Genomic DNA, 14,080 nt, shown 5'->3' with positions numbered 1-14,080 from the left:
AAAACAAAAGGCCTATGGTCGTAAAGCAATGCAAGCCACTTTACCCTCACCTCTCAATCGAGTGTTATGGGATCCTAATGGTTGTACATCTTCAGATGGTGCTGCCATAAACAGGGTGTGAGGATTTCTTGACTTCAGATAGCTGGCTTCAAACACGCTTACAAAAGAGGAACAGAAGAACTATTGCTTCGTTCAAGTGAAATTCAGGCAGGATCTTTCAGGCAAAGGCCATATGTGTTCTAAGCAACACTTTGTTCTCATGGGTGGAAAATGGTCCAAGGTTCAAATCAGCATGGAAATTGAAGCTTGCTCTCTCTTGTATATGTCAACATAATTATCAGGGATCTTTTCCATAAAGTCAGCTTCATATCACAGTTCGGCATCAGTTCATAAGACTGGTCATGTTAGCTTGGACAATATTGAGGCTCCACCTCAAGGCAGGCTTCATGATGGGTAAACCAATGTAAGGAAAATGAATTTACAGGTTAGTAAATATTCAACGAATCTAACCACAGAAATCAAGACTGAGAAGACTGTAGCACATTCTGGGTTAGGGAAGCACCCAAAAATATTATTGCAGCTCCTCAATGATAGGTGCTGGAGAATTATTTGACAGGGAGACTTTTGGCCTGGTTATCTATTGGAACTGTTTAGCTACACCTGGGTATTCTTGAATGTGTTATGGATCAGTTCAGTGCAAAATCTACTCTTAAAGATGATCATAGATTCTAGCAATTATTTCTTGGGGTTTCAATATGCAGTGATTGTGCATCACTGTATCTATGGGAATGCATCCAGTGCACCTGGCATAATCTTAAAAATAGGTTCAAAAGTTACCACCAAAGGATTAAGAACGCACCCTAAAGCCAAGCTCGAGGAACCTATCTACGCCTCTCGGGGATGCCCACGAAATCACGCAAGGCTTTGGGGCAAATTGATGAATTACCATTGACTGGGACAGGTAGACACAATGAGTAGGGGAGACTAACAAACAATTAAAAGTCTCAAATGTGCGAACTATGTGGTGCTCGCGGTGCTGCTTTGCCATTTGCTGTGTTCATATATGCAATAAAAGTCAATTAAAATAGTTTATTAAAATAAAAACACACACTCTTCAGTAATAGACTTATAGGTGCTTTCTAGAGCACCTCCCATGATGTCCACAGCTGACAAGGTTTTTAATCTCATATGTCTGGTTCAGGGTACAAATGTACCAGTCCCTGATGTCCATAAATCCAGTAGAAACAGGAATACGGAGGGGAGAGTAGCTGGCAGGGATAACCAGTATACCCTAAATGCCACTTCATTGTTGAGAGGGATAATGAGGCTTGCTTCCTACCTACTAGTTACAATAGAGATTTTCTGGTGATGGGGGCTCTCACTGATCCAGGGGAACTCACAACAGGCACTGGGATGTCATGTAATCAGTGGATTACAGGCTTAGACAAATGTGAATGTGTCAAAACTAAGGTAACAGTGTGCAAAATAAAAATGGACAGGAATGCGGCCCAAGTTACAACCAGTGGCTGAGATAAATTCCAGCATTCCATCATTCCCTTTTTGTAGACTTAATTCAACTGGTAGAGCATCAGCCAGTTCCCTATGCAAAGGTCTCTTATATACAGGTCAACCATACCTCAAAACAATGTGTGAGGAACTATCTGGATCATTTCCCACTCACTGCATGAGTACATATCCTCCTCTTTGGGTCATGGTATCCACAATGTTCTAGACCAGGAGGCACTTGCCCGGACACTAGGCTATTCACGCAGGGCTACTACCAGCCTAGAGACCAACTGTAGTCTAATGAATCTATAGTAATCAAAACCTGCAGTGTGTCATGAGGACGGGCCTTCCATCTCCGTGTTCAAAAAGAGATGTGTGGACTATGGATTTGGACTGCCTCTTTGATAGAGGGGCAGGCAATTATGCCTTTGACAACCCCAATAAATTAAATTCTTTTGGATGGAATCAGGGAAAATTTGAAGCAGTTTGCTAAGACCTCAAGATTGCACAGGATTCTGGTACAGATCCAAGCTGCTAGGAGATAAGATTTTAATAGTGTTTTACAGAAAGACGTCCTGGGATGGGCTAGAGTTCACCATCTGCAGTTGTAACAAGCATTTGCAATGCAATAGGTCTCGCAGTTACGCGAGTTTAAGCTATTGGCATTGTAAATGACAATGCCTTTTATTTAGGTTTTTAAAACGAAACCAAAAATAAAAGGCATTTTTATTTGCAATGTCAAGAGCTTAAACTTGCCTAAATGCAAGACCTATTGCATTGCAAATGCTTGTATTTTCAGAGTGCCTGAATATGATTGGCTGTAGTTGCTAACAGGATTAATGAGAAAGTACAGAGGTAAAGCTAGGATGGTTATTTTTTTTATCTCTAAAAATAAAAACGGAACAATAAAATCGCATTTGTGAATTGGGCTTCCCAAGCTGATCGCAAGATTAAGCAGAATCGCGCTAAGATGTGGTGGGAAACAATTTCTAAACAGATTGCAAAGGCATTTATGTTATCGCACAGACACACAAAACGGCCTTGGTTTTTACGTAGAGGTAGAAGTCGGGTAATGGAGACAGTGACACATTTTTGTGCCTGTACATATTAAAAATTGTATTGCGGTACCACATGTATACTTGAGACCTTGAAGCAGAATATTGTCACATATGTGATAAAACAGAGAATAATAGATGTATTTACCTGCTTTGCAGCTTGCTTATTTAAAATGTGTTTCCTGGCTGAAGCACAGACTGGCTCCATTCTGATTTTTATTGATGAAAACTTTTTTTAGCTGTAATGAAAGGACATAGAGCAGGAGAGGCAGAGGTCTAGGAGAAAAAACAGGGGCAGAGAGCAGGGGCAAAAAAGATGGGCAGAAATAGGCGATGGGGCAGAGAGCAGTGGAGAGCTAGGACAGCAAGAGAGAAAGGACAGGACACGGCAACTCCCACCAGTGATGTGTGTGGCAGCTACCGCCGCTATTATAGAACAAGCATACGGCGAGGTCCGGGGCTCCAGCAAGAGGCCACCGTCCCTGCACCCCACCCCCCAAACCCCCGAGCACGCATGAGAGGACTGCAAGCTGTAGTAGACCGGCGTGCGTCCTGTAAACACAGTCCGACACATCTCCCCAGATTGGCGCCAGCACACATTACACACCGCTGTGACACCCTAACTGCTCCATTATGCAATCTTGAGGGTGGAGGGGCAGCTGCAGAGCATGAGACGTGAACACTGACTGTTGTTGAAAGAAAGAAGAGCAAACGAAAGTGAGGGATGCCAGGATAACACGATTAAGTTCACAGCCCTTGGTTTGAACACATTCTCAGATTTTAACACACATTTCCCTGTGCCAAAGCATGCTAGATATTTAAAGAGGAAAGTGAATTGTAAGCTCGTACAACCTTCACCGTGTGAATCCAGTAAATATAAGACGCAGTGCTACACTCGTCTGGTGTAGTGAAGTTAGTCACGTCACCTCTCACTCGAGTGTACGGCACATACAACAATATAAGTTTCGACCTCTTCTGCGACCCTTGCCTTTAAAAGCGGTTAGTTAGAAAAGAAAGCCTGGACACATTAATTATACTAGGCGTACAGAGTTGCTCAATACCAGACCGATTCGCCACGCTCTGATAGTTTAAAGAAGTTACAATGTTACCATTGCTGAAGTGTACGGTGTAGGAGAGTGGGGTCTGCAATCCTATGGTCACCCGAGATTTTTGCTTTTTGCTTCACTGGTTTACGACTTTCCCTGGCTGTGGGCCTGCTAATCAGACCCACAGCCTAGCTGTTCTCTCTCTAAATTGACAACCATGTACTTTAGGTGCATTTACCAATTGGTACTGGGCCACCTTATCAGTCCCTGTACAGTATACCTTTGGTATCCAGGGCATAGGTGTACCCAGGGCCTACCAGGGGCTGAAGCATGTATTATGCCACCCCTGGCTGGCCATCTAAAATTGACACAACTGGCTGCACGACAGCTGGGGCAAGGTGGTGTAGTCACCCTTTGCTATAGATATAGTATACCTATATCTAACCCTAAAATGGACACATATATTCCTATCAGTCACTCCTATGGCAGGCCTTAACAATCCTGAAGGCAGAGTGCTTGGAATTATGTGAGATGGGGCTCTGGCATGAGCTGAGCCCGTTTGCAGCTTGCGGAACCAAGTCCTAATAGCTGTTCCATGATAACGCTATACCATATACTCTTAAGTGCATTATAATCCTTGCGGTTAAATGCTAACTCTGGTATAACATTATCAAAACATGTCGAGTAAGGTGTCATACGATTTGGAATACTACCCCCTCGCTAATTCTGGCGACGGGGGTAGCATTCCACCCTTCTAGAGGGACACGACATGTATGTAACTGTGAACCCCGGTTAAAGTTAACTCGAGCCTCAGCATCACAAAATGGATGCTGCCACCACAGACACAAGTCTGACCTCCTGCTGCTGGGAGTCCTTCCAGCGAGGATGGCTTGGACAAAGGGTTTCCTGCCTTGGGAGGTGCTAGCACCACCCCAGACAGGATTTTGTGTATTGAGGTAGGGAGGCCTGAAAGGAATGAGACATGCCTGGGGCACACAAGGTGCCCTGTGCATACACCGGTTCAAACCAGTTGCTGGGGCATCCCTGCCCCAGCTCTGGCGGGAAACCGGACAAAGGATAGGGGGTGTAACCACCCCCCTTCCTGGTCCCACCCAGGGGAGGGATCTAGTCAGTAGTGCAGCCCCCTTTAGGAGAATAAAGGTAGGAGCTGGTCCCATTCCAAATTAGATTATCCTGAACTATTCAACAAGAAGAAACTCTGGCCTTCGACGTTCTGCTCCACAGAAGACTGAAGAATCTCCCTTGTGGGCAAGGAGTGTCCACCCTGCACAAGCAGGCACCATCAAGCGTCCAGCGGCTTCCCTTTGTCGTCTTCCCTCGAGGATCCAGACTTCAGAGCCCGACGAGACCCGGATTCCCAGACCTCTCCGACCTCAACCTACATCTGCAGCACAGCTGAGACCCGTGGGTGCGACGAGACACGTGGGACCGGCCATCTTGGAAGAAACTGCACTTCGCTTCCAGCACAACTCCCGAGGTAAACTCGACCAAGTGCTTTGGGGACTGAGAAGCCCCAGCCCCGAGCAGCGCCTGCACCGAAGATCAGCCCTCCAGCATCCACGATATCTGCGTGGGGCCCTTCTGTGTGGTTCCTGCTCGCCGCGTTGTCTGGTCACTTGCCGGCTGGCTAGTGGCCTCCTAGACGACGAACCTTTGAATTTTCACTGCTGGTCTGGTTGCTCCAGACTGGCCCTTGCTCCCTTCCAAAAGAGGGGCACCCCGGACTCTCCTAGTCCGCACCGGAAGCTTTCTTCACTCACCGCGTGGGTTGCCTTTGCCAAGGCCTGTTGACGCCGATTCCGGATCCGACAGCGAGAGCCTGCGTGGGACAGCTCGTGCCTCCATCCTGGTCGTCGAAGACACCTCCTGGTCCACGTGGCTGCAGAGTCAAGCGTCCACTCTTCACCTGATCGCGACGACGACATCTGGTTCCTTCCTGGTTCCACTCCAGTCACTGGCTAGTGACTGTGAACATTGTCCCCTCTGCTTTCAGGTCTCCTTCTTCACCAATCCACCCTTGGATTGCACCGGACATCTTCCTCCTGGTCGCCTGCAGCATCTTTTCTTTCAGGCTCCATAGACTTCAACGCGAGAACCCGAAGCACTTTGACACCTGTGCACCCGCAGCCCGTGGGTGAGGTAACAAGAGCATTTCGGTGCTCAAGTGTAGTTTAACTGTCCTAGTGTCCAGTTCCACAGTCGTTGTTGTCCTATCTAGTCAGGATTGTCCGTACTCACCTTTAACTTGAACTGTACTGTCCATAGACGTTGTTACGCATCTCGCGTGTGAGTTCACAGTCTGCACACGCGTTCCGTGGACCTCCTATTACTTACATGAAGTTAGTGTAGCGTGGTCCCATCGATCCTACAGCCTCTGGACAGCTCCATTTCCCTTATTGACTTTCACATTCCACTTACTTAGTATATGGTTTGTCGTGCCCCTAGGGCACCATTGTAATTTTGTGCAACTTATCGTATTTTTCGTAAGAGATTGTCATGTGCTTAGCCCTCTGACCTCATAAAGAGTTCAGAGGTGTTGTTATTAATAAAAAGACTGTTTATTTTCATAACAACCTGTGTGGTGTCCTTTCATCTGGTATTCAAGGGGTTATATTGTGCTAAAACAGCTGGCTTCACATGCCAAAAGAGTTTAGCCTAAGACTGCTTTGTCCATGCTACCATTAGGATAGCTGGTCTATAAGGTTGACTTACAACCAATCACCATAAGGGTTGTTTGGACTGATAAAAGGTGATCACTAGAACTAGTGAGCATCATATATCAGGCCAACTTCTCACATACGGCTCATATATCCAGTTAATAAGTAGCCTCCTCCATGGCACTCACCTGTAAAAGCTGTCAGTCGTAAGAGAAATCAAATAGCTCCTGGTTCCGGCAGTTTACGTGCCGCTAAATATGCTAATGCTGCCGGAGAGCGCCGTCGGCCTTATTAAGTAATGGCGACATGTTACACTGCACCAGAGGTGCCCAAGTAAGATGGCGACAGGAGGACGCAGCGCCGCCTGGGGTCTGTAAATGAGACTGCCGCAATATTTAAAAAGGGAAAAGATGAGTTACGGGTCCCAGGAGTGGGCACGCGTGAAGAGGCGGCCGGAGCGAGCAGTAATCCCGCAGACTGCTCCAAGAGGAGTCCTGTAAGGAGAGCTGGTGCGGAGGGGGCACGAGGCACATTGTCGGTGCCTGCCCCTCCACGCTGGGTATGAGAAGTCCCCAAGTAGTCCGGTGAGTGGGGCTGAGTTTTGAAGTACTTGGGGGCATTATTGGCTTACCGAGCAAGTGTGGCTCCAACGTCTGACATGTGTTTACGGAGCCTATGTGGCTCCAACGATCGGCGCAAGACGCCGTGAGAGTGCACATGGGCTGTCCCGGCAACCTCGCTCGAGAAAGTGAAAGCGTGGGGGAGCGCGAGAAGATATGCTGCTAACGCCACCGAACACGTTCACAGCTCATGACTGCAAAAGCACGCGTTCACAGCTAATGTCTTCAAGAGCGCGTGCACATATCCTGTCCCGCATCGCTAAACTAGGCGGCAACAATAGATCTTGCTTACGCGAGCACCGCATGCGCTGCATCGCTAGGCAAGACCTAAAAAGGATTCAACAGAATGCACAATATTTTGCACTGATGCCAAATGTCAGCATTTTTTACTGGTTATGCTCAGGGATCACTAGGCACCTTAGGACCCGTCAATGGGCCTACCAGAAAGGTACTTAAAGTATGCATCCTTCAGGTTCACAAAGCATAACTATTCTCTGGACCAAATGAGTGCACACATTAGCCAGATTTAGAATTTTGAACCTTTGGAGACTAAAGAAGCTCTAAAGAAGCTCTAGAAGTGGTCAACCTCTACACTTTTGGGAAGTGTTGTCTACAGTCCACTTCCTCCTTAATTTGTGACCAAGACAGAGGAGGCCCTAATCGCAAGGAGAATAATTGCATAGCACAGACATCCAAACCACATAGCGGACACAGGAATTAGTAGTAATATGTAAATACTGGTAACAGTGATGCACACGCCGCCCCTTTCACTCATGTCTAAAGGAAGTTGCATGTGATCCTGGATTCGCAGTGACAAAGTGGCACTACCAATAAGAGGACATGGACGCTTGGCCAAAATTAACAGCTGGCATGTGTGCTGGATTTTCCAACTCAGGTGACATCTGGTGTTGAGGCAAACTAAGTGGAGGTCACGATTAGAGTCTTAAAGCAAAACAAGACCTGGCTATGAAAACAGCAAAGTCTTAGACTGCAGTAAGTAAAATTGGGCTCTGGTTGGCAGAGGCAGGCCGGAGCGAACCAATATGAAAAGAAAGTTTCAGGCACCAAGCTAAATAAATGTCCTCTGCACTGGGCTCATTAGTGTACAGATTTGTGTTCAATTAGTATATTTCTCCTTCATGCAAGGAAATAGCAAAGAGAATTGGCTAGGATGCTTCCATGATTAGGGCAGAATGCCAGAATACCCAGATAAGGCCGGAGGCCTGAGATTAGTACCGGAAGTATTTTTTCTAAAGGCATGGGTAGTGGAGTTATTAGGCACACGAGCTTGAGTAGTGCAGAATCATGCACTTGGTTATGGAAGGTCATTTAGCAGCTCTTTCTCAAGCCTTGGGAAATCCTTTTTTTAACACTCATCATTATCAGGTGCTTAAGAGTCTGTGTCAGCTGAAATAAAGACTACTACTCACACATGCATAGATTTGGGCCAAGAAGCAATCAGGCAAGCTTACGCATCAGTCACAGGATAAAGTGGGCAGCATGGTATGTTTCGAAATTTCAATAAGACAGACCCCATTTTTCCAAGGTCCTGTGTCCTGACCAGAGGCCCGGGGGACAGTGCAAATGCGTTAATCACAACACCTAACAACTCATCAAATCCCAATGTTAGCCAGGACAAACATACTGGCAAGGGAGGAATAAACACCTCACCGGTTCCAACGTTCCTTGCAAGGATCAGCCAAGTTCACAGCGGAACCAGTTGTGCCACTCCATGTACAGCACGAGGATAACAGTATGCGCCAGGAACCCTATTGGAATGAACGTGGAATTCTGTTGCTGAAGAAAAAAACGGAGCAATAAATTTCAGAGCGATGTTAAAACAAGCACTGGCAAAACCAATAGATTTTGCCTATGTGAGAACTATTGGCTTTGCCAATGTCTTTTAGCCATGTTTTAGAGTAGAGTGGAGTAGAGTTGCTTCGAGTGAAGTAGAGTGGAGTGGTGTTCAGTAGAGTAGAGTGGACTGGCATACAGTGGATGGGAGTGGCATAGAGTAGAGTGGACTGGCGTAGAGGGGACTGGCAAAGAGTAGAGTGGCGTAGAGTAGTGTAGAGTGCAGAGGCCTGGAGTGGCGTTGAGTATAGTGGCATATGGTAGACAAGAGTGGTGTGGCGTGGAGTAGAGTGGTATGGTATGGCATGGCGTGGAGTTGAGTGGCTTGAAGTAGCATAGAGTAGAGTGTGGTAGAGCAAAGAGGGGTAGAGCAGCGCGGCATAGAGCAGAGTGGCGTACAGTAGAGTGACTGAGTGGAGTGGGGTAGAGTGACGTATAGTGGCACTGTGTAGGGTGGGGTAGGGTGTGGTAGAGTGATGTATAGTGGCACTGTGTAGAGTGCGGTGTGGTAGAGTGATGTATAGTGGCACTGTGTAGAATGGAGTTGGGTAGAGTGACAGATAGTGGCTCTGTGTAAAGTGGAGTTTGGCAGAGTGACGTATAGTAGCACTGTGTAAAGTGGGGTTGGGTAGAGTGATGCATAGTGGCACTGTGTAGATTGGAGTTGGGTAGAGTGACGGATAGTAGCACTGTGTACGGTGGGGTAGAGTGATGTCTAGTGGCTCTGTGTAAAGTGGAGTTGGGTAGAGTGACGTATAGTAGCACTGTGTAGAGTGGTGTGGCTTGGCGTACAGTGGAGTGGCACAGATAGGAGTGAAGTGGGTGGGCATAGAGTACAGTAGAGGGGTGTAGAGTGGAGGGGCACAGAGGGGAGGGGCATAGTGTAGAGGGGAGGGGCATAGAGTAGAGGGAAGTAGAGTGGCATGGAGTTGAGTAAAGTGGTGTGGAGAAGAGTGGCGGAGAGTGTAGTGGCATAGAGTACAGTGATGCAAAGTGAAGTGGTGCACAAAGGGCAGCGGCATAAAGTGGTGCAGAGTAAAGTACGTACAGTGCAGTGGCATAGACTGCAGAGGGGTGGAGTGCTGTAGAGCAGAGTGCATAGAGTGCAGTGGTGTAGACTGCAGAGGGGTGGAATGCTGTAGAGCAGAGTGCAGTGGCGTAGACGGCAGAGGGGTAGAGTGCTGCAGAGTGGAATAGAGCAGAGTGCACAGAGTGTCGTGGTGTAAACGGCAGAAGGGTAGAGTGCTGTGGTGTAGACGGAAGAGGAGCAGAGTGGTGCAGGGTAGAGCAGAGTGCCGTGGGATAGAGGGGTGTAGAGCAGAGTGGGTAGAGTGCAGTGGCACAGAGGGGTAAAGTGGTGTAGAGCAGAGTGGGTAGAGTGCAGTGGCACAGAAGGGTAAATGGTAGAGCAGAGTGCAGTGGCACAGAGGGGTAGAGTGGTGCAGAGCACAGCAAAGTGGGTAGAGTTCAGTGGCACAAAGGGGTAGAGTGGTGCAGAGTGGGTAGAGTGCAGAGGGGTAGAGTGGGTACAGTGCAGTGGCGCAGAGGGGTAGAGTGGTGCAGAGTGGGTGGAGTGCAGCGGCGCAGAGAGGTAGAGTGCTGCAGAGTGGAATAGAGCAGAGTGCACAGAGTGTCGTGGTGTAAACGGCAGAAGGGTAGAGTGCTGTGGTGTAGACGGAAGAGGAGCAGAGTGGTGCAGGATAGAGCAGAGCAGAGTGCCGTGGTGTAGAGCAGAGTGGGTAGAGTGCAGTGGCACAGAGGGGTAAAGGGTAGAGCAGAGTGCAGTGGCACAGAGGGGTAAAGGGTAGAGCAGAGTGCAGTGGCACAGAGGGGTAAAGGGTAGAGCAGAGTGCAGTGGCACAGAGGGGTACAGGGTAGAGCAGAGTGCAGTGGCACAGAGGGGTAGAGTGGTGCAGAGCACAGCAAAGTGGGTAGAGTTCAGTGGCACAAAGGGGTAGAGTGGTGCAGAGTGGGTAGAGTGCAGAGGGGTAGAGTGGTGCAGAGTGGGTAGAGTGCAGTGGCGCAGAGGGGTAGAGTGGTGCAGAGTGAGTAGAGTGCAGTTGCGCAGAGGGGTAGAGTAGTGCAGAGCGGGTAGAGTGCAGAGGGGTAGAGCGCAGAGGCGCAGAGGGATAGAGTGCAGAGGGGTAGAAGAAGCAACCTGGAAAGGGGCGGTGGGCGGGACAAAAGAAGCAACCTGGAAAGGGGCGGGTGGGCGGGACAAAAGAAGCAACCTGGAAAGGGGCGGGTGGGAGGGACAAAAGAAGCAACCTGGAAAGGGGCGGGTGGGAGGGACAAAAGAAGCAACCTGGAAAGGGGCGGGTGGGAGGGACAAAAGAAGCAACCTGGAAAGGGGCGGGTGGGAGGGACAAAAGAAGCAACCTGGAAAGGGGCGGGTGGGAGGGACAAAAGAAGCAACCTGGAAAGGGGCGGGTGGGAGGGACAAAAGAAGCAACCTGGAAAGGGGCGGGTGGGAGGGACAAAAGAAGCAACCTGGAAAGGGGCGGGTGGGAGGGACAAAAGAAGCAACCTGGAAAGGGGCGGGTGGGAGGGACAAAAGAAGCAACCTGGAAAGGGGCGGGTGGGAGGGACAAAAGAAGCAACCTGGAAAGGGGCGGGTGGGAGGGACAAAAGAAGCAACCTGGAAAGGGGCGGGTGGGAGGGACAAAAGAAGCAACCTGGAAAGGGGCGGGTGGGAGGGACAAAAGAAGCAACCTGGAAAGGGGCGGGTGGGAGGGACAAAAGAAGCAACCTGGAAAGGGGCGGGTGGGAGGGACAAAAGAAGCAACCTGGAAAGGGGCGGGTGGGAGGGACAAAAGAAGCAACCTGGAAAGGGGCGGGTGGGAGGGACAAAAGAAGCAACCTGGAAAGGGGCGGGTGGGAGGGACAAAAGAAGCAACCTGGAAAGGGGCGGGTGGGAGGGACAAAAGAAGCAACCTGGAAAGGGGCGGGTGGGAGGGACAAAAGAAGCAACCTGGAAAGGGGCGGTGGGAGGGACAAAAGAAGCAACCTGGAAAGGGGCGGGTGGGAGGGACAAAAGAAGCAACCTGGAAGGGGGCGGGTGGGAGGGACAAAAGAAGCAACCTGGAAGGGGGCGGGTGGGAGGGACAAAAGAAGCAACCTGGAAGGGGGCGGGTGGGAGGGACAAAAGAAGCAACCTGGAAAGGGGCAGGGTGGGAGGGACAAAAGAAGCAACCTGGAAAGGGGCAGGGTGGGAGGGACAAAAGAAGCAACCTGGAAAGGGGCAGGGTGGGAGGGACAAGAGAAGCAACCTGGAAAGGGGCAGGGTGGGAGGGACAAAAGAAGCAACCTGGAAAGGGGCAGGGTGGGAGGGACAAAAGAAGCAACCTGTAAAGGGGCAGGGTGGGAGGGACAAAAGAAGCAACCTGAAAAGGGGCAGGGGGGGGGACAAAAGAAGCAACCTGGAAAGGGGCGGGGGGGACAAAAGAAGCAACCTGGAAAGGGGCGGGCGGGGGATAAAACAAGCAACCTGGAAAGGGGCAGGGGGGAGGGACAAAACAAGCAACCTGGAAAGGGGCAGGGGGGGGGGACAAAACAAGCAACCTGGGCAGGGGAGGAGGACTGAAAACACAAGCCCTCCCATATAGTGTTTGAACACCATTGAAGTAGCTCCAAAAACGGAAGCAGTGGAAGGACACAAGTACTTGGTCCATGCTCCAGGTAAGGGCCAAATACAAGAGAACATGACGTTTGCATGCCATCACAAACGGGGGGAAAAGCAAATGAGAGTGATGCTAAAGCTAACAAATGATAAGCTATGGCTGGCTGTATAGGCGAATCCTAAACATTATATTTGCGTTCCTAATAATATCCTTTCAGATTTAATGTGGTCCCTTTCTCATGAAGGGTCACCGGTGAGAAGGTCATAAAGACATAGAATAGGGGCAGGAAAGCACAGTGATATCTGTAGAACCTACAGCCTTTTTACGTTCTACTCGGCTCTCAAACAAATAATCCTCCCTGATGAGAAAGCACAGCCAAGCATATTATTTCTCACCTCTCCTTCTCCTTCCCAGGGGTCTTGGCAGAAACTACACCTGCTTCCAAACTCCTAATTCTACTCTCTTGGGCTGTGATTCACTTTACAGCAGAGGATAAGGCTTCTCCCAGAGCCACCTGGATCTCTGCTAAAAAAAATGTGCACGACTACAGCATCAGTGCTAAAACACTTGATTCCCAATACACCACACAAGGAGGAATGGGAAAAAAACATGACCTCTTCAGTTGAATGTCAAGCAGAGTATCAATCTCATGCCGTAGTGACATTTCAAAAATACCACAAAAGCTTTGTTAGTGTACACTTTAAATAAACATGTTAATGTTTGCTTCCAACAAATTTCTATTGTGCTTTAATTCTTGGGTTCTCTAGGAAATAGACTGGTGGCAGTAAAGAGGTTTCCTTGAAGGAGGTAGACATCATAACACCCCATCTCCAGGCCGAGGATGGAAACGAAGCAATAGGGAATAAATAGCCTACTCCAAAAGGGAACTTGTTGATGCAAGGCTCAGTAGAGTGAAATGTAGGTTCCTCTAAGGCGGTATTAGCCATTAAGCAGTGGTCTCCTGAGGAGAGGTCTACCTATAATCACAGAAAGTGGTACAACGCAGAACTGAAGGCAAAATGTGGAATTTTCCCTCTCCCCACATTGCACCTCTTTTAGACAAACCAGGCTGCACAATGAAAGCAAATGCATCATGCTAAGAGTTCAAACATTGACGGTTTTAGGGGGGCTGTAAACATTAGGGATCTACCCATGTGCTAGTGCTGTAGAGCACAAGAGGGTGGTATCCATGTAGAGCATAAGAGAGTTGTATCACCACTCTACTTTTATGATGACAACGTTTGATGTCAAAGGTCACTCACCTCTCCATCGCTGTCAGATATAACAATAAAAGCATTTGCAAAATTTCGCTTTTTCGTGGACTTCCATAGACTCCTGTGCTCTTGGCTTTCACTCTCATAGTCTTCCTTGGCCTTCTCCTTGGAGCCAGTGGCCTCTGAGTCCAGCTTCCTCCTCTTCAAAGGCATTCTTCACTATAGAAGAAAACACACAAGATATATTAGCAAGGGGTCAAAAACCATCAATACCCGCCACTGGTTCATAGTTCAACTGGAGACGGGTAGGCAGGATTATAAAGGTGTCGACGGCTGTATGGGTTAATTTTATTAGGTATAGCCTCTAGGAGCAGTCATTGCTGCTCACAGTCGCAAATGCAGAGAGAGGACATTCATAAAGATTGTAGGCAGCTTTTAAATGTGAACTATATACTTATTAGGAGAATTTCAACCGTGTCCACAAAAC

The 14,080-nt window shown here is 48.7% G+C and overlaps 1 protein-coding gene across 5 annotated transcripts in view; it reads right to left on the bottom strand.

The window, feature by feature from the left end:
- The window catches only part of UIMC1 (ubiquitin interaction motif containing 1), a 310,878-nt gene that overhangs the window by 251,216 nt on the left and 45,582 nt on the right, over positions 1–14,080 (bottom strand). For all 5 annotated transcript variants that reach the window (XM_078652794.1, XM_078652796.1, XM_078652798.1 and 2 more), the window contains exon 2: positions 13,642–13,812. In XM_078652794.1, the coding sequence (XP_078508920.1) occupies positions 13,642–13,806 (165 nt within the window). In that variant the 5' untranslated portion in view covers positions 13,807–13,812. The remainder of the gene's footprint in view (positions 1–13,641; positions 13,813–14,080) is intronic.

Source organism: Lissotriton helveticus, chromosome 7, assembly GCF_964261635.1.
Source record: "Lissotriton helveticus chromosome 7, aLisHel1.1, whole genome shotgun sequence".
Taxonomy (NCBI): Eukaryota; Metazoa; Chordata; class Amphibia; order Caudata; family Salamandridae; genus Lissotriton; species Lissotriton helveticus.
The sequence above is the reverse complement of the archived record's forward strand: the minus strand, read 5'-3'. Positions and strand labels throughout refer to the sequence as shown.